Source organism: Dermochelys coriacea, chromosome 14 (genome assembly GCF_009764565.3).
Source record: "Dermochelys coriacea isolate rDerCor1 chromosome 14, rDerCor1.pri.v4, whole genome shotgun sequence".
Classification (NCBI taxonomy): domain Eukaryota; kingdom Metazoa; phylum Chordata; order Testudines; family Dermochelyidae; genus Dermochelys; species Dermochelys coriacea.
The window spans coordinates 29,216,226-29,240,935 of record NC_050081.1 but is presented as its reverse complement, the minus strand read 5'-3'; the positions used below and the strand labels follow the sequence as shown (position 1 = coordinate 29,240,935).

The 24,710-nt window shown below is 48.1% G+C and overlaps 2 protein-coding genes across 5 annotated transcripts in view; one reads left to right on the top strand and one right to left on the bottom strand.

The window, feature by feature from the left end:
* The window catches only part of LOC119842762 (zinc finger protein 239-like), a 605,953-nt gene that overhangs the window by 494,506 nt on the left and 86,737 nt on the right, over positions 1-24,710 (top strand). The window lies entirely within an intron of this gene.
* LOC122456580 (zinc finger protein 629-like) lies at positions 14,535-19,319 on the bottom strand. Its single transcript, XM_043496423.1, has 3 exons — positions 19,156-19,319; positions 17,990-18,086; positions 14,535-17,660 (listed from the first exon to the last, which is right to left on the bottom strand). The coding sequence occupies exons 1-3, from the start codon at positions 19,317-19,319 to the stop codon at positions 16,869-16,871; spliced, it is 1,053 nt and encodes a 350-aa protein (XP_043352358.1). The 3' UTR covers positions 14,535-16,868.

Genomic DNA, 24,710 nt, shown 5'->3' with positions numbered 1-24,710 from the left:
TTGGCCCTCCTGATATCTTTCCTACATGCCCGAGCAATATTTTTATACTCTTCCCTGGTCATATGTCCAAGCTTCCACTTCTTGTAAGCTTCTTTTTTATGTTTAAGATCCGCTAGGATTTCACCATTAAGCCAAGCTGGTCGCCTGCCATATTTACTATTCTTTCGACTCATCGGGATGGTTTGTCCCTGTAACCTCAACAGGGATTCCTTGAAATACAGCCAGCTCTCCTGGACTCCCTTCCCTTTCATGTTAGTCCCCCAGGGGATCCTGGCCATCTGTTCCCTGAGGGAGTCAAAGTCTGCTTTCCTGAAGTCCAGGGTCCGTATCCTGCTGCTTACCTTTCTTCCCTGCGTCAGGATCCTGAACTCAACCAACTCATGGTCACTGCCTCCCAGATTCCCATCCACTTTTGCTTCCCCCACTAATTCTACCCGGTTTGTGAGCAGCAGGTCAAGAAAAGCGCTCCCCCTAGTTGGCTCCCCTAGCACTTGCACCAGGAAATTGTCCCCTACGCTTTCCAAAAACTTCCTGGATTGTCTATGCACCGCTGTATTGCTCTCCCAGCAGATATCAGGAAAATTAAAGTCACCCATGAGAATCAGGGCATGCGATCTAGTAGCTTCCGTGAGTTGCCGGAAGAAAGCCTCATCCACCTCATCCCCCTGGTCCGGTGGTCTATAGCAGACTCCCACCATGACATCACTCTTGTTGCACACACTTCTAAACTTAATCCAGAGACACTCAGGTTTTTCCACAGTTTCGTACCGGAGCTCTGAGCAGTCATACTGCTCCCTTACATACAGTGCTACTCCCCCACCTTTTCTGCCCTGCCTGTCCTTCCTGAACAGTTTATAACCATCCATGACTGTACTCCAGTCATGTGAGTTATCCCACCAAGTCTCTGTTATTCCAATCACGTCATAATTCCTTGACATCACCAGGACCTCCAGTTCTCCCTGCTTGTTTCCAAGGCTTTGTGCATTTGTATATAAGCACTTGAGATAACCTGTTGATCGCCCCTCATTCCCAGTATGAGGCAGGAGCCCTCCCCTCACAGACCTTCCTGCCTGTGCTTCCTCCCGGTATCCCGCTTTCCCACTTACCTCAGGGCTTTGGTCTCCTTCCCCCGGTGAACCTAGTTTAAAGCCCTCCTCACTAGGTTAGCCAGCCTGCTGGCAAAGATGTTCTTCCCTCTCTTCGATCAACAGCACTAACGCAATCGTGGGATACATAAACAGGGGGATTTTGAGTAGGATTAGAGAAGTTATTTTAGCTGTGGACACCAGAACTGGACACAGCTTTCCACCAGCTGTCACAACACTGCCAAACACAGAGCTAAAATAAGTTCTCAAGCAGCATTTTTCTTACTTTGCGTATTTGTAAATTTAGATTATTATCACTGGAAATATTTTTCCGTAGATTTTTGTCTGTATGGCGAAATCGACATTTATCGACATTTACTAACGAGAATCAAATCCTTCCAAGCATCCTGACGATGTGTCTCCAGCAGCGCTGAGGCCAGCTGAGTAAAAGCCTTGGCTGCTGTCAGCTCTGCCAGAAGGCAGGATGATAGTGTACATTGCTCAGAAGACACATCAGTCATTGAGAGGCAGAGCACAGCATTGTGGGATGGATCTGTCAGAACTGTTGCACTCCCCTCTGGTTCTTATCCCCATGAGTACTGGAGTGTTGCTGTCATGAATATAGGGGAAGAGTAGCAATCTTTATGTATCCTTGGCAGCTGTACTGGATTGCCTTACCTGTAAAGGGTTAAGCAGTTCAAATAACCTAGTTGGCACCTGACAAGAAGGACCAATGAGAAAAGAAGATACTTTCAAATCTGGGGGGGAAGGGTTTTGTTGTTGTTGTGTGGGTTGTTCTGGAGGGAGAAGCCAAGCAGGTACAATATGTCCTGAAAATAAACCTGGAATAATTCAACTAAAACCACAGAAACTGTGAATAGGACAAGGAAATGCATTAGGTTATCTTTTGTTTTGGCTTGTACATTTTCCTATGCTACAGAGGTAGTTTCATTCCTGTTTTTGTAACTGTGTAGCTGAGCCCAGAGGGAAATCCTCTGTGTTTTTAATCTTTTTATTACCCTGTAAAGTTACCTTCCATTCTGATTTTGCAGGTGTGATTCTTTTATCTTTTTCTTTATGAATAAAGTTCTTCTTTTAAGAACGTGATTGATTTCAGTGTCCTGAAGACAAAGGGTCTGGTCTGTGCTCACATTGCTAAGGCAACTGGTTGGTAGTTTATTCTCAAGCCTCCCCAGGAAAGGGGGTGAAGGGACTTGGGGGGATATTTTGAGGGGATAGGGATTCCAAGTGACCCTTCCCTAAATATTTTGTGTAAATCACTTGATGGTGGCAGCAATATCAGCCTTAGAGAAGTTTTAACCTAAGCTGGTAAAATATAAAGTTAGGGGGTCTTTCATGCAGATCCCCACATCTGCACCCCTGAGTTTGGAGTGTGGGGGGGAGACCCTGACAGTTGCACAGTAGGTTGCACTGGGGAAGATAGAGTCAGTGTCAAGATACAACTGTTGTGCGCTGGCCCTGACACTAGTTTGTCCTGTGCACTGCATGGCTGCATTTCTGTGTGTGGATGAGGGATTTCTGAACTTCCATTAGATCTGGTAGTGACAATGCCTTTTTCCTTAGTGCAGATGGGCCTTAAAGGATGCGGGTCCTCCTACTTCTTACATGCTTTTGATCACTAAAGAAAAGTATATAAATAATTCACACACTTTTTCTATCTCCTCTCACCTTTCCATTCCCATTTTGATTTCCTGCCCTATACAACTCCACAAAACCCTGCCTTGCCACTCCTCCATTCCTAACCTGCTTTCCCGCCCCTTCACCATGATGTTCCAGTGCTGTTCTCCCATCCATTGCCTGTTCTTGTTTCCCTGTTTTCTCCTGCTCCCCCTTCATCCCTTGCCCCTTCCTTTTTCCTCATCTTATTCTGTCACTGTGAATAGCTGAGTGCTGCAGCCAGGCACCTCCCATTATCAGCTCAAGATCATGATCTGCAAAGCAAAGGACAGAAAGAAGAAATAACTGTGAATTGAGTGGACATGGAGTTAGCAGTTGCAGGAGATAAAGCATTAGATGAGAGCATTTGTAACATCTGCCAGAAGCAGACTACAGATTGGGTGAACCTTTGCTGATCCTGCAAAACTGCGTACTGTGTTGAATGTGTAAAAAAAACTAGAGCATATTTGACTGCTCACAATGCACTAAGTGACTCCAGAAAGGGAGAATTGGGCCTGACACATAGCCATGTGATAAAGCAGGAAGCAGCCAAGAATCTGAGTTACAACAAGGAATAAAGAGAAAAACTGAGGTAAAGTGTTGGATATATGGGGAAAACATGACATTGTTCTGTGAGGAGCATGAAGAAGCCATCTTCCCACAGTGTAAGGAATCCCAAGCTCACGGAACTCACAATGTGTTTCCCATAGAAGGGCTTCCCAGAAATGCAAGGTAAGAGACACCCGTGCTCCTGATTAATTAAACCTTTATGAAAGTCGCTGGGTGAAATCCTGGCCTGACCGTAAGTGAAAGGCAAGCTTCCACTGACTTCAGTGGAACCAGGATTTCACTCACTGTGCCCTGCTCCAGAGTGAGTTCCTGGAGATCAGTGTGTGAGACACTTTCTCCATCAACATGATTTAAGTAAAATGGACGTGTGGCCTTGAACTGCTCCCAGGTTGGGGAGTGAGGGGGCATGCTGGTTCAGGGAGTGAGGCGTGAACCAGCTGACGGTATCTACAGAGACCTTAAATCTACTTCCTTACAAATGAATCCCACATTATATGATCATATAAGTGGGTAAGGGCCACAGATACGATGCACCGCAGGGCACGGGTTTTACTTATGGCTAATTTTCAGATACAAAGATCATTATGAAAGTGTTAAGGCTGTAAAAAAATATCCTCTTATTGAAAACAACATTGGGTGCTGTAGTTATGAAAGCAAATATCAGCAAGGTACGAAATGCACAGGTACATTCCACAATCAGCCTTAACTCTGACCCTGTACTCCGCCAGCCATCCCTTTAAGGTGAATATTTTTATATCAAAACCTAGTTTAGAAAAATTGTGCCAGTTAACTAAATAGATTTAAAATTGACCCAGCAAATCCCTAATGCAGAGGTACTTGAACAAGCTTAACCTTTGCTTATATCAATTGACCATAGCTTGAGTCCCTATGTTAAATCAAGGTGGTGAAATTGGAGCCCCTTTCCCAATGTAGATCCCCCTTAAGCAGTGGTGAGCTGGAGCCGGTTGTTAAATTTTGAAGCCGGTTTAGAACTCCGGTTTAGGCAAACTCTGGCCGATGGGCCACATCTGGCCCCTGGGACCGTCCTGTCCAGCCTGCCTGATCTGTCAGCTGGGGAGGCTCCCCCGAAATCCGTTTTTAATTTTTACTCAGCTGATGGCACTCTGGGTCTTCGGTGGCACTTCAGCGGTTGGCCCCTCACTCGCTCTGGGTCTTCAGCAGCACTTTGGTGGCAGGTCCTTCAGTGCCGCCAAAGACTTGGAGTGAGTGAAGGACCTGCCTCCAAAGTGTCGCCGAAGACTCTGAGCGATTGAAGGAACCAGTTCTTCGGCTTTTGGCAGCTCATCACTGCCCTTAAGTACTAACTTCTTCAGAAATGAAGCTTTTCTTTTGGGTCCAGTGAAAGCTGTGAAGGACGCCCTCTAATCATCCCCTTTGGTACCTATCTCACTTCCAATCCCTCTGAGAGAAACACCCAGCTTTCTTTAAAGTGCTCTGCAATCACCCTGTAGTGCCATTCTGTGTCTCCCTGAGCCCAGCACCTCAGCCTGCCCCCTGGCAGAGCTGCCCCTTCCCCTGCTCGGGACAGGGAAAACAGAGGAGAGAAATTACTCCTCTGCCTAGGAGAAGAGGGGAGGGAAAAGAGCTGCTATTGAGGTTCCCCGTCCCTTCCCAGTGGAGTGGGGGAGAGGGGAGAGAAATGGCCACCAGGTGCCAGCTGAGTTTCCCTGCCAGCCATCAGTCTGGTCACAAATAGCTGAATTTTACAGTCACTTTTCAATGACTTGGAGGACAAAAAATAGGGCCACTCCCACTCAGCAGGGGCATTCTGGGGAGCTGGCCCAACAGCCAGGTAAAGACACGACACTGAATTTCAAACATCTTTTCAATGATCAAACCTATCTTGTTACCGTGTGCTGGGCACCTTAGAGTCACCCACGCTGCCTGGGCTGCAGTCTGGGACAGGCTGCTGCAAACAGCCCGACACAGCAGAGCCTTGCACCTGCATGTGGCTCCACTCTTGTCCAAGAGGGTCTGGGCCGCCACAAGGCTTCCCTCTGTGTGAATGGACTTGCAGGATTGGCACTAAAGAGATCAGGAGCAGGCCAAGGGGGTGGGGAATGTGACTGAGTGGAGACCTCAGACCCAGGTTTGGTGAATCTTGATGTCTGAGTGCTGCCAGCACTTGTGATATTTTCTTTAAAAACTTTCACTCACTCCTCGCCCTATTCCCGCCTTCCATTTCCTTGTCCAAAATGGCCACCACTTCCTATCATTTTCCATGAGGTGATGACAGATAAGATGGCTGCTGTTTCCCTCCAGTCCCTGCATGTGGGAATGAGGCTGCCCATTGGACATACGCCTTCCATCTCCCACTGTTTTCAACAGAGTGAAGCCAGGTTGCCCTGAGGGGAGGTGGCAGGTGGTTAGGGGACTGGATAGGAACCTTTGGGGAGAAGGGAGCACGGAAAGCAAAAGGGAGGATGGAAAGATGCAGAGGGAGATTTAGGGGGCAAAGGGGAAGTGGGGAGCAGGAACATGCTCTGACAGACAGGAATATGGATGATGCAGGGCAGTGGAATGAGGGGCAAGGTTAGGTGTGGTTGCAGGAAGGAAACTGAGGGGTTCGGGGGAACATGTGGGGTAGAAGGAGGTGATTTCTGCACCAGCAGTTTGAACAGACTGAGGCTACAATTACGTTGGTTTCTCCTTCTCAAATATAGTTATTATTCCACCCTGCGGACTGGCCACATGCCCACAGCAATGTCTGAAATCATTGGGATTGCACTGCTATAAATGGGTTAAATGGGGAAATGTCCTTTCTCTGAGCTCCTAAGGATTTTTCTCAGACTTTCTGGGTTATTGCCTTGCTGGGCTGTGATCAATAACGTAAAACTTCAATGGAATCCACAAGTTCAGAAAGTCCCAAGCCCCAGCAGATAGTAGCTACATGGGAAATGGGCTCCACTCTCAGCCCTGCAGCTCAGCCCCTCCAAGGCCAAGGCGCTCTGCCGAACTGAGTCTTCTGTTTGTTTCCATGGTGGGGTTTTTTAGATTTTATACTAAACGCACATTTCATAATAATCTCCACCAATGAGCAGTGCCGATGTAAAGATTGTTTCTCAAATGCACTGTCCCTATCAGGCAAAACTCTTCAAAATTCTCAGCCATCTGCAGGAGAAATCCACAGAGTGGAAGGTAAGTGTCTGGTTTGATTCATTCGGGACCTTTTTTCAGTTCAGAATTTCCAGTGGTGAAGGGATATAAAGCTTTAGATCAAGGGTATAACCATGCTCTGACTGTTTTCTCTTCGGCAGCAAGCCTATATTAATAAATGTACGCTCTGTGGAAGTGCACAGGTCCCCTCAATTTCAAGGCGGCCCCTGACCAGGTTTGGGTCTAGGGTTGCCACCTGGCCTGTTTTTGTCCTGAGTTGCCAGTTGCAATGTGCCAGATGGGGGTGGTTGTGGGGACATTTCTTCTCAGGAAAGGAACTGGCCAGGTGGCAACCCTAACTTGTGCCTCTATGCGGGGGAAAAGGCACATGGCAGCTGCCCACTGATGCTAGGTGGACGCATGGGGACACTGGTGATTGCTTCCCCTGCAGCACGCAGGTCACATGGCTGCTGGGAGCACTGTCGGCACAGCACTGGGTCCCACTCCACATGCTCTTGGTGCTGGAAAGCAGGCTGGCCACAATCCAAGGCTCTCCTGCAAGGTCTGTGGTGGGGAATCTGGGAGGGGATGGTCAGGGTCTCCCTGGACTGAGCTCTTGGGAAGGGGTTGGTGTAGGCACTCATGGACCAGGGGGGTCAGGCTGGAGGCAGTTGTACCTGGGAGAGGAAGAGGAGGGTCAGGCTGATGGAGTGGGGGGTAGTGGTCAGTTTTTCTGCTGCTAGGAGGTAGCCATCCTGTTTGTTCCCTGACCAGGTTTGGCCTGGCCAGACCCTGTCATGACACATGATGGGGGTAGCAGGGGGCAGACTTCAATGAGTGGCCTTGTGACCTGGTGCACAGGGTCTCAGCGCTGCTCAGGTTTGACACCACAGGCAGATGTGTTACTTCAAGAACAGACCCAGGTATTTATCAATCTGTTCCTGTTGTACGGGGAGACTTTGGCAAACCAGTAAAGTGCCTGAAACCACTATGGCTTATTGCTAAAAGCAGCCAAGTCAGCAGGCTGTAAATTGGCCAAGTCAACAGGCTTAGCTTAACCAAGGCAGGAGGGGAGGGGGTCTTTGGGTGACACAGAGAGAGCAGCTTGACCCCATGTCCTTCCTGATAAAAATTGTGTTGAAGTGGATGATACATGCATTTTAGAAGAGCAGGATGTGCCCCAAGAATGTCTATTGGGGACCTGAAGGCTGCAAACTCTGGAAAAACCCACACCTGGTTAATCAATAGTCAGAGGGAACCTTTTTCTGGACCACTGAAACTGCTTGTAACAAGTTTTCTTTAAGGGACTTGTCTAATGTATAAATAAGGAGAAAAAGTTTGAGGTAGTTGGACTCTTTTTGGACTCTCCCTCTGGATACATCTTGCAGTCCCCAGTGGCAGACGGAAGATTTGGTCACCAGAAGCCTGCCGCTGTGTCACTCGAGAGCCACACTCAGCTTTGGTAATTATCAAGGATTGAGGGTGTTTTACTAAACTTTTGTAGACATGTGTAAGTGCTTGAGACTAAGTAAAGTTTAGCTTTAAGTGAAAGCACTCTTGTGTTGTCCTGTTTGTGCCAGCCATCTATCGGTTGGACGGCCATGTCTCCCCTGACTTATTTCCTAACACCACCTCTCACAGAGTAAAAGTTACCAAGAGCTTTTGGTTGAAAGAACCCCGGGTAACACCTGTAAGGTGAAAAGTGGGGGCTCACCCTAGTAGAATTGCCAAGACTTACCAAGGATCTCCCTATGGCCTTCAGGAAATTCCCCGAACAGACTAAATCTGTTTACACCTGGGAGGACAGGGAGACAGCCTTCCGCTCAAAGGACAGATACCCAGGCAGTGCTTTTTCAGAACAGAAATGTCTTTTATTACTTGCTCAGCAATAATGGCACAAAAAAATCACAAAATCTATGCTAAAGTAATACAGGAATACAAATTAAAGTACCCCAGAGGCGATTAGTAAATGCTGATAATGGGGCAGAGGACACAGTGTAAAGGTTCTGGTGGTATGCTGAGGGGTTCAGGGCAGGTACTCAAGAGACAAAGGAGTTTTGATTTCTAAAGCTACTTCCGATATCATGTTTTTCGATTCTATGCAAGAGCAGATAGACACCGCTCTAAAAGAGAGCTACAAATAAAGCAGCTCTGGATTGCACTGGTGTATTGTATCAGTTTGAAGAATAGAGATATTTACAGACCAATCCTGATCTTTTATAGCTCTTATTGGATGCTGATATTATCACAATTATGTCAGGAATCAGTTCTAATTTAACCTTGTAAAATGATTTTCCCTCTCCATTTGAATCCGTTCTCTCTGCTGGGTTTACAAGAACTTGGCTCTCTTGGGCATCACAAGTACCAGAAATCTCATGCTAGCCCTCCTGAGGGCTATGATATCTCTTCCGGCATCTGACTCTTCTGGTATCTATAGTATCATAGAATGATGAATATGGGGCATCATTAGCAAACCTGGAAAAACAGATTTCATGGCAGGAGGAGAGTGGTTTGAAAGAATTTATGGAAAGCAAATGGAAACAGATTTCTGTGCTCAATCTCCTGTGCCCAGCCCAATGAGCAGGGACGTTCAAGTCACATTTCTAAGCTTACTTACAACTCCATATTCTCTTTATAGTTTACTTGTAACTAGAGATGGACCTAAAACTGAGACACAGAATCCAACCCACTCAGAACATGAGGAAGATCAGCTCTAGGTCCAGATTACAACTTCACAGCTCAGGTTTACTTTTATGATGGGCCAGTTCAGACCTCCGAATCCCAACACTTGTGTGAAGTGGCTTGGGTTTGGATCTGAAGTTTAGGAACTTGAATTTGGATCGAAGCTTCACAACTGAGTCACTTTTGCTATTAACATTGCAAAGCTGAATAGTGTGACTTTTTAGTTCTTAATTATTATTTATTATAATATATTCTGACATTGAGGCTCCAATCCAGCAAACTCTTAAGCATATGCTCAATTATAAGCATGGGAGTAGTCCCATTGAAATCAATGGAACTGCTCAAGTGCTTGGATTTATGCACAATTAAGTACTCTGCTGGATTAAGTGAAGATTCCTTTAATGTCAACAGTAAAAGGAAGCAACCAAATCTCATTGCAAACCTACCATGTTATCTGGGGTTGGTTGGCACAAGCATGCATTTTCGTCTCAGGGAATTGAGCTGAAGCTTGTGTGCATTAGCAGCAAACTTCCACTCCCCAGCTAGAAAGCAAATCCAGGCTCCTACCCTGAAATCACTAGGTGTGAAAGGGATAGTTGGGATACAGAGTGCTCCCTCCCTGATTCCACATCTGTCTGTATCTCTCTATACACATTTGCATTTAGAGTCCTGGCCTAGTGTGCAGCTGGCTGATTACATGTTCTGCAGTTATACAAACAATTAATAAATGGAGATGTTCTCCTAGTTACAGACTGTGTGTATCACATGTCTGCATGGTGGGGATCTCCATAGAGCACAAGGCCCCAGAATTCCTCACTGTGGCCCTGTTTGATCCCAATGGAGTCAAAAGCAGGAGCACTCTCTGGTGGGGAGTCCAGTGCAGCAGCCCTGGGGACAGCGGGAGCAGAGGAGGCCCTTGTCCAGCACCACAGACTAATCCCAGCACCTTCTGAGCATGGTAACTGATAGCCCTGATCCGGCTCTGCAAGCAAGGCTGTGAGAACCCAGCTGTAACATGAGGGTGAGGATCCTTAGCACAGCAGTCTGGGGTCTGTCCAACCAGGAATTTGTAACTTTGAACTGAGCCCTGTTTATGCTCACCATGGCCTATAGGGTTAGATACACTCTCACAGAATGCAGCATTGTAACTTTTATGATCCCACATCCCTTATTTAAAGTGTAGAAGTAGGCGTCACTTATATCCAAAGGAAACAACAGTTGGCACTAACTTTGTAGTATTTCTTCCTTTTGGGTGCCAGCATCCATCAGCTTTCCACAGCCACTGAGAGCTGCAGTCAGGAGCGGCAAGGTAAAGATATGGGGCTATTCTATTCTGGACATGAACCCTAGGAGATTTCCTGAGGGGTCCTCTCTGAATGAGAGCTCTGCAAAACTTCTGAGCTGAGCCAAAGTACAGAACCAGAGAAGTGCATTGACAATAGCTCCTTTGTGCTACATTTTTCAGATGCTCTGGGTTGTTCTGGGAGGTCTGGCCCAGATCCACAAAAGAACTCAGATGCCTGCCTCCTGGATGGGATTCCTGATGGTGGATCCCAAGTGGACACAGGCATCTCCCTCCAGGCTGAGCTTAGGTCCCTAACACCATTTGATGGGTGGGGTTTAGGACTCACCCCTCTCCTTGCCATCTCCACTGGCTGGCTTAGGTGGCTCCCAACCTAGCATGCTGGCTTTTGCGGATCCCATTCTGAGGCACCTGTCTCTTCCCATTCAGTGTATAGGACGCCTGGGCACCTAACCTAACGTATGTAGGTTTCACTGGATGGCTAGGCACTGCAATGCTTGGTGTGGCTACACCTCAGTGCCTTTGTGGATTGGGGTCTTTGACATTAGGGTTCTTCAATTCCCATCACATTTGATGGAAAAATTCTCTCTTGGCCTGAGATGTGACCTACCAAAGATGAGGCTGCACTTCCTTGTATTCTGCTTTTTGGGAGTAAGAGACTCAATCAGGTGTGTAATGAGAAGTCAGTTTTGCCCTTAATTACAGAGGTGTTTGCCTCAGAAAAACTACAGCAAACAAACAATATGGCAGGCATAGGTTAAGAGCAGGACAGTCTCAGAGCAGAGAGGCTTTTAGCCAGATCGCTCTCCAAGAATAATGAAATTCTGGACATTTGATCATTCAGAAGGGAAATGACCCTGTTGTGAAGCAAGTCTGGGATACCACAGGGGAGAAAAATCATTGAAGAGTTTGACTAAGTGAAGTGAATACTGATTATTTTTCTCCTTTTTTTTGTTTAGGATGTGCAAAGTGTATTGAGCAGGTATGTGCATGCTTCTCTTTTCCATTTACCATGCTGTTCCTTGCAGAAGCTTTGCAGAACTACGTCCATTGCAAAGCCAAGCTGAGAGATAATGGGATATATATTTTTAGGACTGAAAGAATGTATTTTACCCCCCAATCTGAAAGACATTCTGAAGGATGTCAGAGGTAAATGCACACCAAACTGTGCACAGTGGGTGAAATCCATGCCCTGCTGAAGTCACTGTCCAGTCTCCATGGGCTTCACTGGCCCATCATTTCACCCAGGGTGATTTTTGATCTTGGCCTGCCTCCAGGAGGGAGATGGAAGGACATAACAGGCATGGAGCTTGGATAGGGCTGGGAATGGTTGGCTCCAATGATCTCATTTCCACGGGTTTTCCAGCTGCTCGGTGCTGGCAGTGTTGGGTTGAAATGAGGCCCCTGTATTTACCACCAAGCTCTCCACTCAGAAGTTTGCCCCAGGGCCTCTGTGGAGTGTGCAGGAACCCCATGGCAGCTGGGGGTGGCTGTGGCTCTTTCTGGCGGTCTAAACCCTGGGGGACAGCAGGAACTTTGAGGTCTTTCCAGCATACTTTCTGCTCCATCTCCTTCTTCAGTGTTGATCTCCAGGACTGCTGCTGTCTGGGAGGGGTTGGGTCAGCTGGTGTCTGCTGCCTGCCCCTTCCTGGTGGGACTGACCATGGCTGTCTGGGTGTTCTCCCTCTACCATATTCAGGGAAGGAATGTTCAGCTTTTCCATCCCCAAGGATCCCCTTGCTATTTGTTGTCATGTTTACCCATGGCTCCTCCCATCCCCTTGGGCTACAGGGTCTTCTCATTCTGTCTTCTCCTCCTGTCCCCATGCTGAGCAGTGTATCTGTCTTCCCTCAGTGTTTCTCTCTCCCTCTAGTGGGGCTGTATCTGCTTCCGCCTCTGAATCTCTCTGCCCTTCACCCATCAACCCTGACCAGAGTGGGCTTTGTCTTGACGCTCTCACTCCCTTCCTCCCGCACTTTTGGTCTGCCCTGACGCTCTGTCTCTGTCTGCAGAGGACGTGACCCTGGACCTGGAGAATCCCCGGGTCCTGGTGTCTCCAGGTCAGAAATCCGTGGAATGGGATGTTGAGTGGAAGGACCTATCCCAAACTCACAAGAGATTTGATTTTGAGCAATGTGTGCTGGGCAATGTGGGGTTCATCTTGGGGAAACATTACTGGGAGGCAGATGTGGGGGCAGGGGAAAACTGGACTGTGAGGGTGGCCAAGGAGTCTGTGGAGAGGAAAGGAGTGATCAGCTTTAAACCTCAGGAGGGGTTCTGGGCTTTGCAGCAGTGAGGGAATCAGTTCTGGGCTCCCATCTCCCAAAAGAGCCTCCTATCCCTGAGTGTGAGCCCCAGGAAGGTCGGGGTGTATCTGGATTATGATGTGGGGTGGGTGGTGTTTTACAATTCTGAGACTGAGGAGCTTATCTGCCATTCCCAACCAGTCCCTTTCAAGGGGAAGAAACTATTCCGTCTTCTGGGTATCGGCCAAGCTCACACTGGGCCCCAGTGATGTGGACAGTGAGAGCAAGAGAGAAACTAAAGCAATAAGGCCTTTCAAAAAACAGAAGAGAATGTGTCTGATTTAAATAATAACTGACAATATTATAATAAACTGGGATTTTTCTTAGCCTGCCTTCTAATTGCTTAACCTTCGAGAGGACTTCCTCCCCCTCCCTCTCCCCGCAATGTCTGGGTGTGAGATCATTTCAGGGGGCACATTCTACCTTATATACTCCTGCAAAATAGCCCCAGAAATGCAGGGCCTCCCCTGGCTGTCTGCAGGGGAGCTCTGATAATCCTCCTCTCAGTGCAGTGATTGGGGAACTGGCACTGCAGACAGTTCAACTAGCACCTCTGCTCAGCCTGCAGCTGCAGTCAGAAATGCTAGCAAAGAAATCTCAGCCAGTAGATAGGGAATAGGATGGAGAATGTTACAGAGAACATTATAAGGCCCTTGTATAAATGAGTGGGACAGCCTCAGCCAGACACCGTGTGCAGTGCCTGTCACCCCACCTCGGACAGAAACTATTAGCTGGGTCTTCCCTAGGAGAAAAGGTGGGTTTTGAAGGTGGGTCTGAGCCAACATGTTAAAAGCCTAGTGTAGGGAGAAGGATTTATACTGTAAGGTGGTAGCTGGATGAGGTTATCCCTGGAATCTGATTTGGTTTCTGTGTTACAGGAACTTTGCTACAAACTACTAACGATGTAGCTAATAGCACACCCTGCCCCTACCTGAAGCTGACGGTATGACCCAGGCACCATAGGCCAAGAGGCAATGTAAGTGGGCCAGGAACACCCTCTCTGCCTTGACTTCCTTTTGCTGAAAAGCAGTCAGTGCCCAGCATGGATTCTTGGCTGATAATATACAAATGCTGAGCATTGTATTAACCCCTGTCATTTTATATAATCATTTCCTATCTCAGAAATAAACAACTTCTTTCTTCCTGGTGGTCTGATTGCCATTTGTGGCCCAGCCGTCTGATGAGGAGGAAAAAGTTTGTTCTTACATTGCCCAGATTGGCTGGAGATGGCAAGAAGCTCCATGCAGGTGTTCCAGCCCCATGGTCTGGGAAATTCCTGTAGGGAGGTAGTTCAGAGTGGAGCCAGAGCCACCGACTGGGGTTGCCACAAAACTGGTGTAGAAGTTGACCAGAACCTGCCACGAGCTACATGTGGGGGCAACGTGTGACAAAGACTTACAGCGAGGAACACCAAAAAACATTCCTACGGTAAACTGAAATGCTGTGAGATCCCTTCCTAGAGTCACAGAGTGTGAGGCCAGAAGGGACCAGCAGATCAGTCCGTCTGACCTCCTCTACATGACTCTCACTATCAGCTCGGTTTTGTGATTCTTAGTTTCTCATGTTACCAAAATTTAGCACTGACAATTTATGTGGAACATGGGGAATTTGGTGGCTGACCTGCATGTCATCACACAGTGAGAAACAGGAGCAGAACAAGAAGCAATGGTCTCAAGTTGCCGTGGGGGAGGTCTAGGTTGGATATTAGGAAACATTATTTCACTAGGAGGGTGGTGAAGCACCGGAATGGGTTACCTAGGGAGATGGTGGAATCTCCATCCTTAGAGGTTTTTAAGGCCCAGCTTGACAAAGCCCTGGCTGGGATGATTTAGTTGGTGTTGGTCCTACTTTGAGAAGGGGATTGGACTAGATGACCTCCTGAGGTCTCTTCCAATCCTAATCTTCTATGATTCATACAGGGGTCAGCTGACATTTCTGGTGATGGGCTGAGTTGGAACTTGAGAGGGGAATGTCTTGGCAACTTCCTCAAGGCAGCACGACCAGCTTCACCAGCCTGTCCAGCTGAGTTGGGGCAGAAGCAGGAGAAGTGAATAAAAAGGTTTACAAAGCAATTCCCTCTCCCAACAGGCTGGCAGAGAGGCCTCAGGCCCAGCCGCTGGGGCTGGAGCAATGAGAGGCTAATAGGGGACTTCTCCTCTGCCAGGGTTCTGCTGGACCAGGTGGTGTCAGAGTCTCTGATCAACTCAGGGTCACCTGTGACTGTCTATCCTCCGAGTCCAAAAAGGAACAGGCAAGTACCCAAGAGGAGCTGAACACCTCATTATGATGGATTGGGAGTCAAACTGCCTCCCCCCAAAAACTGGTCTCTCTCCTACACAAATATACGCACAGGGACTCAGTGACCTGAGATATAGGGCTTCACACACGATTCCAATTGGGATATCTGGGTGTTCTCAGGCACCCGCACCTCCACGGACCTGTTGGGTCAGTCACTGCACCTTTGAAGCAGCCAGATCATGTGAAAAGCCACACAGAACCAGCCCCCCTCTGAGCAGGAAGACAGCCCTGGTACGGCTGGCATTGCCGGGAGGTTTGAAAATCAAATTGAGTTTTTCAAAAGGAGATGGAAAAGACAGCAGAGAAGAGATTCCTGGTAACAGTCTGTGAATCAAATGCTAGAAAAGAGCAGAATCAAAGGAGCCGCTTTGGGGGGATCCCCCCAGACACGGTCCCCAGGGCAACACATTCCCCCAGCAGCGCAGGGACAAGGGAGAGGCAGGAACTGGCTTTTCCGATCTCTGCTCGTCACCTTGTCCCAGGAAAGTCAATCTGCGCCGGGGTGCTGCAGAGAATGGGTCTGGGCAGGGCTGGGAACTTCCCTCCCCACTTATTGCTCCTGCTGCCCCTTCCAGTCTCTCCCCATGTCTCCCTCCTGCCCCCTCTCCCCTACCCTCAGACTGGGAGACTTGGTCCCTGGCCCGGTGCTGGGATGTTCGCTCTCCTGGAGCTGGCTCAGCTCCTGCAGGCACTCAGGGGAGCAGAGTGTGGGGGGGAGGGGTCAGGGAGGGCACCAGCTCTGGGACTTGCAGACTCCCACCCCAGAACAGAGCTGGGGCGAGAAGGGGCCATTTGTGCAGCATCACTTTCCTGCCGAACCCCAGTCCTTTCCCTCAGGTTTCTCCCCTCACCTGGAGTCTGTGGCTCAGGAGCTGGTGTCAGCAGAGCCCAGGGCTGCCCCACAGGCTGGTTCCAGCCCCCGGAGAGAGTCCCCGGCTGGGCAGAGAGGGGCAATAGGGAAGGGCTCTCCCTGCACAAACCCCACTGGGGAGCAGAGCTGCTCAGCCCAGGCTCCGACATGGTGATCGGGTACATAGGGATGGATCATGGGTACTGAAGCACCATCTGACCCAGGAAGCTCAACTCTGCCAAGACTGAGCAGAGGTAATGCAAAAGCAGCCTCCTCTCTCTAAGCAATAGCCAGAGCCCTCTGATAGGACAATCAAGCCCCCTCTCTGTGCTCACCTGGGGAAAACGCAACACATGACTGATCCGACCAAAACACAGAGAAGCTTCCAAACCAAATAAGACAGAGACAGGGTCCCAGAGAAACGTGCCCACTGCTGCCACCCATGGCTCCAGGCCACCCCCTGGAGCCAGCTGCCCATCAGCCCTGAGATTGTTTTAATGTGGGGACCCTCTGAGAAAACATTCAGTCCCTCGGGTCTCATCTCCCCTGCTCCATCCAAGGTGGGGAGAGGCCACTGTTAATCCGGGCGCACCCTCTGGGCTCCCTTGCTAACCATGGGCTGAGCTGACACCCAAACCCTCACCCAGCAGACAGTTACTGAGCAGCAGCTGGGGCTGGAAGCTGAGCAGAACAAATCACAGCGGGGACCTTGGCCCACGGGTTGAGTTTGGCTGGATTGTGGTGGCTAGGTGAGCCAATACTTCCAGGGTACACTGTCATTACAGGGGTTGGGGTGGTGAAATCAACTCTCAAGTCCTTTCGAACTTCCCCACAGTATCTTCTCCTGGTCTCCTAACCCCACTTGCTCCCAGCCTAGCCTGTGGATCCTCCCAGCCGCTGCAGCAGCACAGGGTGGAGTCAGCAGTAGCAGGACAGTTGACCGATCTGTGTTGCAAGCATTGTTCTATAGCCAGCTGACATCAGATCTCTACACCGCTCTGGTTTACCTCCACTAACACCTCAACCCAAAAGAAACATCCTGGAAAGGAACCTTGGCACAGCAAGGCCAGCAAAAGGAGAGCAGATGTGGCATTTGTAGGGCCAGTCAGTGGTAGTGGAGGGGGAGAGGAGCTAGAGTCAAGGGTCCGGAGACAGGCGGCCAGATACGCCAAAGCTGAATTCCCCTGACATATGAAAAGATCAGCAAATGTGTTTTTCACACCCCCTCTGCTCATGGGGGCCTGATAGGCCATGTACGTTCGCTGATGTGCAATCAGGTGGCAGCTCCGGCTGAAGCTCCTCCCACACCCCAGACACTGATAGGGTTTCTCTCCCATGTGAACTCTCTTATGCCTAATCAGGTCCGAGTTCACAGCGAAGCCCTTCCCACAGTCGAGGCACTGGTAGGGTCTCTCCCCTGTGTGGGTTCTGTGGTGCCTGTAGATGTCTGATCTCTCTTGGAAGCTCTTCCCGCACTCAGGACATTGAAAGGGCTTCTCCCCTGTGTGGGTTCTCTGGTGCCTCAGGAAATTCGAGCTGCGGCTGAAGCTCTGCCCGCACTCAGAGCAATTGTAGGGTTTCTCTCCCGTGTGGATTCTCTGGTGCCTCGATGTCAGCGGTACCAATGAACCTTTTCCTGCAATCAGGGCAGATAAAGGGTTTCTCCCCCGTGTGGCTCCTCCTGTGCCGGAGCAGGTTGGAGTTGGGGCTGAAGCTTTGCTCACACTCAAGGCAACTGTAGGGTCTCTCTCCCGTGTGTGTTCTCTGGTGTACTATAAGGTCCGAGCTCTGCCTAAAGCATCTCCCACACTCAGTGCATGTGTATTTACTCTCTCTCATGTGGATTTTCGGTTGGCTTTTATCTCAATATTTAATAACTGAAGAGAAAAGGGGAAAGTCTATGGGGTTTTACATCTACATCTGATAACTGGAAAAACTGAGTCCTTATCTCCTACTAATTGTGTTGGACAATGCACTTATCGTACAGCAAACACCATGTGGTACTTTATCTTTGCAACTGAATGGTTACTTAAAAGGCCAGGAAGTATAAAACTTAAAAGGAAGAGAGGGATGAGTTTTTGTGAGATGAGCTTGTGATTACCATGTGGAGAAGATCATGGAGCAGTGGTAATGGGGATGGGGTCTCTGAGGAACAGGTGTAAGTTGGAGATTTCTGCTTGAAGGTTGTGTTCTGATGTCTTAAAAACAAGGAGGGCACTGAGAAGTTATCCCTGGTGCTGGTGGAGATAAGCACAGACCAATGACATTTTCTTTGCTACAATGTCATTTCTGATTTTTTAAAATTATATGAAATTTGTGTTGGAGGTGGATCAGTGACTAAAGATTTTAAGCCAGAAGGACCATTACAGTCATCTAGCCTCCCTTCCTGTATAACACAAGCCAGAGAATTTCAGAGCCCCGAGCTTCTGTTTGAGCTAAAGCATAGCTTTCAAAAACAGAGATACCAGTGATACCCAACAGTGTATATCCTTAGTTCTCAAAGTGTGGTATCATTATGTCCATTCTACACATGGGGAAACTGAGGCACAGAGCAGCAAAGGGACTCCACAGGGTTAGGGCACCACACTCTCAAATTTAGTCCAGCTGCCCTCTCACCCACTGCGGGGCTGGCCCAAACCAGAGCAGCACTGCAACCTCATGCAGCAGGTAGCAACACCCAGAGCAGGGAGCAAACATACCCAACCCCAGCAGACAGGAGCCACAGGAACAGCCGCTGTGGGGTGAGTGCAGGACAGGCTTGCTCTGTAAATCCCCTGCACGCACGCATGCAGGCACACACATGCACGCACACACACCCACCAGGCACCAGACCCATCCCCTTTAGCCATGTTGGGAAGAAAGGGAGCTGCTGATGCTGGGCCCCCAATTTCAGACACCCTGTGCTGGATGTTCAGATGTGCTGAGCACCCACTACTCAAACGGAGGGAATGGGGTCTCAGCAGCTCTGGAACCGGACTCAATTCCAGCTCCTAAGAGCTGAGACACCCAAAATCTTTAAAAAACCTGGTGGACTTGCAAATGTCTATGCATGCTGGGATTGTCAGAGGTCCTGGGCTTCGGCCACTCGCATTGGCTCCTGAGGGAACGCCGGGTGCCCCCAGCTCTGAAAACCAGCTTTCCAGTCAGCTGCCTCCACCATCATCACTGGGTTTGCCATTGAAAGAACACTGTGGTGAGAGGGGCTCCATTCCCCTCAGTATGGACACGCCACCGTCAGCTCAGCCAGGAGCCTGTGTCTGGATTTACCCCAAGGAGAGACCCAAATCCCTGGGCCGTTTTGTGTCTGTGAGATGTGTCTGGAAGGTCCAGGAATCGTCCTTTAACACTGTGCTCTTCTTAACTCCAGTCTCCTCAGGAGTCCCGGGCCCAGGTCCTGTCCTGTTGCTCTGCTGAAGGACTGACTCCTGCATGGGGCTTTAGTGTATTTCACACTGTGAATCGCCACAGCTTTCTTTGGTGCAGAGAGACCCTGAAGAGTCTGGGATACCAGAAAAACGCTCGGTCGCTTTATCACAGGGAAAACCCAGCAGGACTAGCGGAGTGTCTGAACCAAACTCTGGAAAAGAGCAGGATCAAAGGAGCTGCTTTGGGGGCTCCCCCTGACACTGTCCCCGGGGCGGCACATTCCCCCAGCAGCGCGGGGGCCAGGCAGAGGCAGGAACTGGCTTTTCCTCTCCCTGCTCCTCCCCTTGTCCCGGGAAGGTCAATCCGCCCGGGGCGCTGCAGGGACCGGGGCTGGGCAGCGCTGGGAGCCGGGAACCTCCCTCCCCACTGATTGCTCCGGCTGCCCCTGCCAGTCTCTGCCCCTGTCTCCCTCCTGCCCCCTCCCCTCCCCTCGGGCTGGGAGACTCGGTCCCTTGCCCGGTCCCGAGACGGTCGCTCTCCCGGCGCTGGCTCGGCTCCTGCAGGCGCTCAGGGGGGCAGAGCCTGGGGCGGGGGAGCAGGGAGGGCAGCAGCTCCGGGACTCGCAGACCCCCCCCCCCGGGGGCAGAGCTGGGGCGAGGAGGGGCCGTTGGGGCAGAGTCACTTTCCTGCCCGGCCCCAGCCCTTTCCCGGGTCTCTCCCCCCCTCACCTGCAGGCTTCCGCTCAGGGGCTGGTGTCGGCAGAGCCCGGGGCTGCCCCAAGGGCTGGCTCCAGCCCCCGCAGAAAGCCCCCATCCAGGGTGTAGTGGCAGCAGCCACGCTGGTGACCGTCTTACCCAGGAAGCTCAACACCGCACGTGCTGAACAGCGAGACCCAGAGAGCAGCCTCCTCTCCCGGATCACACAGCTGATGAACCCCCATAGAAACAGGACACTGGGATCCCGCCAGTTCCTTCATAACGGAGAGAAAACTCCAGAGTGAATAAACCAGAGACAGAGCCGCAGAGAAACGTGCCCTGTCGGACCCCAGCTTCGTTTGCTGCAGAATATGGGAGGAGTGTGGGGAGTGTCAGGAAGAGACAGGATGGTCTCCTGGTTATGGAAGTTGACAGGAGAACTGGATTCTTTACCTGCCTCTGCCACAGTCCTGTGCAATGCTGGGCAGGTCACTTAAACCAAGCATGTCACAGCTGGCCATGAGGTGTGTGCCTCACTTTCCGGGTGCCCAACACGAGACACGTGGGGCCAGATTTGCAGGGGGTGATGAGCATTTACAACCACAACTGAGCTACTGCAACTCTGCTCTGAATATGGAAAGTGCTAAAAGTGCTCTGGAACACTAGGCCCTGAGTGTCTCCAGCTGGGCACCCACAACCAGAGGACACCTCTTACCATTTTGGCCTTAATCACTCTGTACTTTAGTTTCCAGTCTGCAATCTGGAGATTATGATGCCATGTCCCCTGCCACAGGTGCTGTGAAGATAAATGTATTAATGTTTGTGAAGCACTCAGATATGTCATGGGAAACACCCAGGAGGAAATTAATAATTTTGTATTCAGTGCAGGGTTTGGATTTAAATGATAAAAAGCAATACTGAATAGCTACCCACTTGCTGTATGGACAACTTTCAGTCTGGCATTTAAGAACTTTTGAGTGTTTGATTTTATAAACATAATGTTATTTTAATCTATTACTTATTAGTTATTTATTTTCTGATCATCTGCCATGTGAAATCAATAGCAATATCAGAGTCCCTAGTGGAGTCTCTGGCACTTCTCCTTTTAGAAGGGTCAAAACTTTGCTTGGGGTAGTGGGTTTTGGGGGGGACAAGACGGGGTTTTGGCAATAAAAGAAGTGTTCAGCGTGTGGTGGAAAGGCTTTCCCAAACAGGAAGGCTTGACAACACTTTCTAAAGATGGTCAGACTCTGGATTCAGCTGAGCTCCTATGGAAGTTCCCAGATCACCTACACAGAGAATGTTTTGTCCCCAGCTCTCACCTGCTTCCTCCTAGGCTTAGTGACCTGCACAGAGGGCTACAGTTGTATGGTGATTCAGAGATTGAAACTTCAGTCTTTGACATACTTTTGAAAATGTCAGGACCTTAAGGTGGCAGCAGGAGCTGACTGGAAGGCAGTGGAGGCACTTGAGCACAGGCCTGATATGCTCACAGCAGCCTGGGCCTTGGAGCAGGTAGGCAGCCGCATTTGGTACCAGCTGGAGTCTATGAATTCTCTGCATATTCAGCCTCAGATACAGGGATTTGCAGTAATTCAGCCTGGAGGTGGCAAGTACAGGATTCACTGCGGCCAGGTACTTGTCTGGGGGGAAGGGAGGAAGTTTCCTAGCAAGGTGGAAGGTGAAAGGTGGCATTTTTGGAAACTTATGCCTAAATTCTTTACCATCCTTTGGCAATCCTAGCCAAAGTCACCACCTGGAATTGAAGCTAGAAGGAAAGAGGAAGTTAGCAAAGGATGGAGGTACCATGCCTCTTGCAGAATGGAATGGGGCCAGTGTGCAGTGTCTCTGACAGCCAGTATTTTACTTATTCCTTCATCTTGTGTATATAAAAAAAGAGGCAGTGCCAGATTAAGGCATAAAATAACTAAGCTTCATTTTAGGACCTCACAATTTGAGGGGCCTCTAAAAAAGAAAAAACTGACTCCATTTCAAATTTTATCAAAATCAGTTAATAAAAGAGATATGGGAAAAAGATTCTCTCTAAATATAGACATTTTAGTTCAAATATGACAAAAATATACACATCTGGCTCACAAATACCTTTACCCTACCCTTACCCTTCACTAATTGTTCATTATTGACAGGTGAGAGGCCAGGGCTGAGAAAAAAAGAATAATTGCACTTGTAAAATTAGTATTTTTATGAGTAAGTCTGCTATCAGTTTCCTAAGGCAGCATTTTGATGGCCAGCTGCTACTAGTAAAATTCTGACTGTGCCTTCATCATTTATTTAAATAAATAATCTCACTGCCAATAAAATCGGAAAAAATGTGAAGTCAGAGGCGGCAGTGTCGTGAAGCAATCCTGCCAAGCTCATATTTGTATCACTTGTCCTAGGAGTGAAATCAGGTATAGCGTCCCCCTTGGCTGGTAATAGCCAGAAGGCCGCCATCTTTTGTTTATGGTCCAGCATGCTTAGTCGTATCGTGCCTTTGCTCCTGTTTTCCTTTGTTTTCTTAAGTGTTAGTGTGTTCTTTCTTCTTTTGATCTGTACATACATGGAATTGTGTATATTAGTGTGCACGCTGCTTTCTGCTTCATGCGTTATTCATGGTTCACTTTATTGAGTTTGCAGATGATCGTTTTATGGACTTGGGTCGAGTGGATCTTGAAGAGGATAAATTTGTGTTGGCTTCCCTCTGTCAGTTTCAGGAACCTTCACTGTATTTTTATAATACGGCAAAAGAAAAATCCCAACAATTAATTGTTTCATAGCAAAAATTTAATCTGAATAAACATTTGTAAATATATTTTATATATAGTCTGGATAAATTTTGTGTTTCCCTAACAAAATTAATCAAATATTTTTTCATTTAGTCATATGAAAAGAAGGATAATTTTCCTTATTCATTGTGTAAAAAAAAATATATATCCTCTCTTGTTTTCCTGTGAGAACATAGACAAAATAGCACTAACTTTCACAGAAGTATCCTGGTAAAGTAACATAGGTTTTTGGCATATATATATATTAATACAAATATTATTTGTTGTTATATAGATATATAAATCTCAATATTTATAATATACAATTACATTTTTACTGGTTTCAATAAAAACTTTCTGCTACTAATTTTAATACCAATATTGGGTAGTTCAGCATAACCTTCTATAAAAACAAAACAAATCAATTTATTGGAAAAATACAATCTGCATACAATTTTCTGATGGTTTGCTTATTACCTGGGTGTAATTCATATCAATATAATTAATAGTTGAGCTTTAAGATTTTGGGTTATCCATATCCTATATCTTCTATTGCCTCTTGTATCCTCTATTGACATCTTCTATCCTCTAAGAGTCTCATTGCATATTCAGACAAGGAATTCTACAATTTAGATGCTCCAATAGAGAAGAAAAATTTCCTGAGAACTCTTCTAGTAAATTTTATTAATTACTGTATTGTTTTTATTTTGTATTTCTTATATTGCATTGTTTACTTTCACTTGACTTACATATGCACATTCAATGTCTTTTCTGTGAAAATAATACATTCATTTCTTTTACGGTATGGGGCCTCTTACACTTGACATAGCTTCGAGCCTCAGAATGTCATAATCCAGCCCTGAAAAGAGGCCAAATTTTCCGAAGTGCCTGTGAATTTTGGGTGCTCCATCTTTTTTGCACCTAAATTCAGACACGGGTCAGATTATCAGAGGAGAAAATATTATAAATCACAATTCAATTAATGTACAAAGTCTGAAATCCTGGCCTGTCACCTTAGACATTTGTCAAGGCAAATGTTGCCCAAGAAATAGGGCCAAATTTTGCCATCATTTGCTCTGGATTTATACTGCACTAACTGCAATGGCTGCAACTGAGTTAGCATGGATTTATACTGGTGAGACAGAGCAGGACATGGTGCCAAATACTTTCTATGGCTGATAGTCGTCAATAAAAGTGAATAATAACACAATAATAAAATAAATAACAAACACATGATAATGTCAATAGTAAGTCCATGATAATTAACAAATTGATTGTAAATGAATAATATCATAATATTATAATGAGAATAACATTCATTCATTGGTGATCCCTGAATATTTTAATTATAATAACATATAATTATTCCCCATTAATCTCTGTAGGGTAGCAGGAGTCTATTATAAACCCATAAAGATGCTGTAACATCTTGATTGCCAGTGAGCAGCAGGTTTTTTCATTCACATAGGGGAAGGAACTGATCATAGTCATGCATAGTTGGGTAATGGGGTCTGTCACAATGAGCACCCCTCATTTGCATGCCAGCTAATATATAAGAGGGCAGCAGGAGCGGCAGGGACTGAAGAGAGCTGAGCCATTCCAGAATGGAGCCATGGCAGGTGCCCAGGCAGGAAGAAGATAGCTCAGGCTCAGAGGAGAAAGTGTCCCCTACGGAGAAGGATGCACCCAAAGCCCAAGTGGAGGATGCTCCAGCCTCAGGAAGGGCAGCAGGAGACAATGGAGCCAGCGAGGAGCAGCCTGGTGAAGAAATGCTCCCACTCCCTGTATGTCTCCAGAATCCCGCGCCAGCTGCACCAGGGCAAGGTGCGCATGTCAGGCAAGGCCAGAAAACTGATGAAATCCTTTGTGAGTGACCTCTACAGCTGGGTGTCCACAGAGGCCGAGCAGCTGAGGCTGAAAAGCCAACTCCCCACCATTGGGTCATCTCAGATCCAAGCCGCTCTGGAGCTGGTGATGCCTGAGCAGCTGGCCAAGC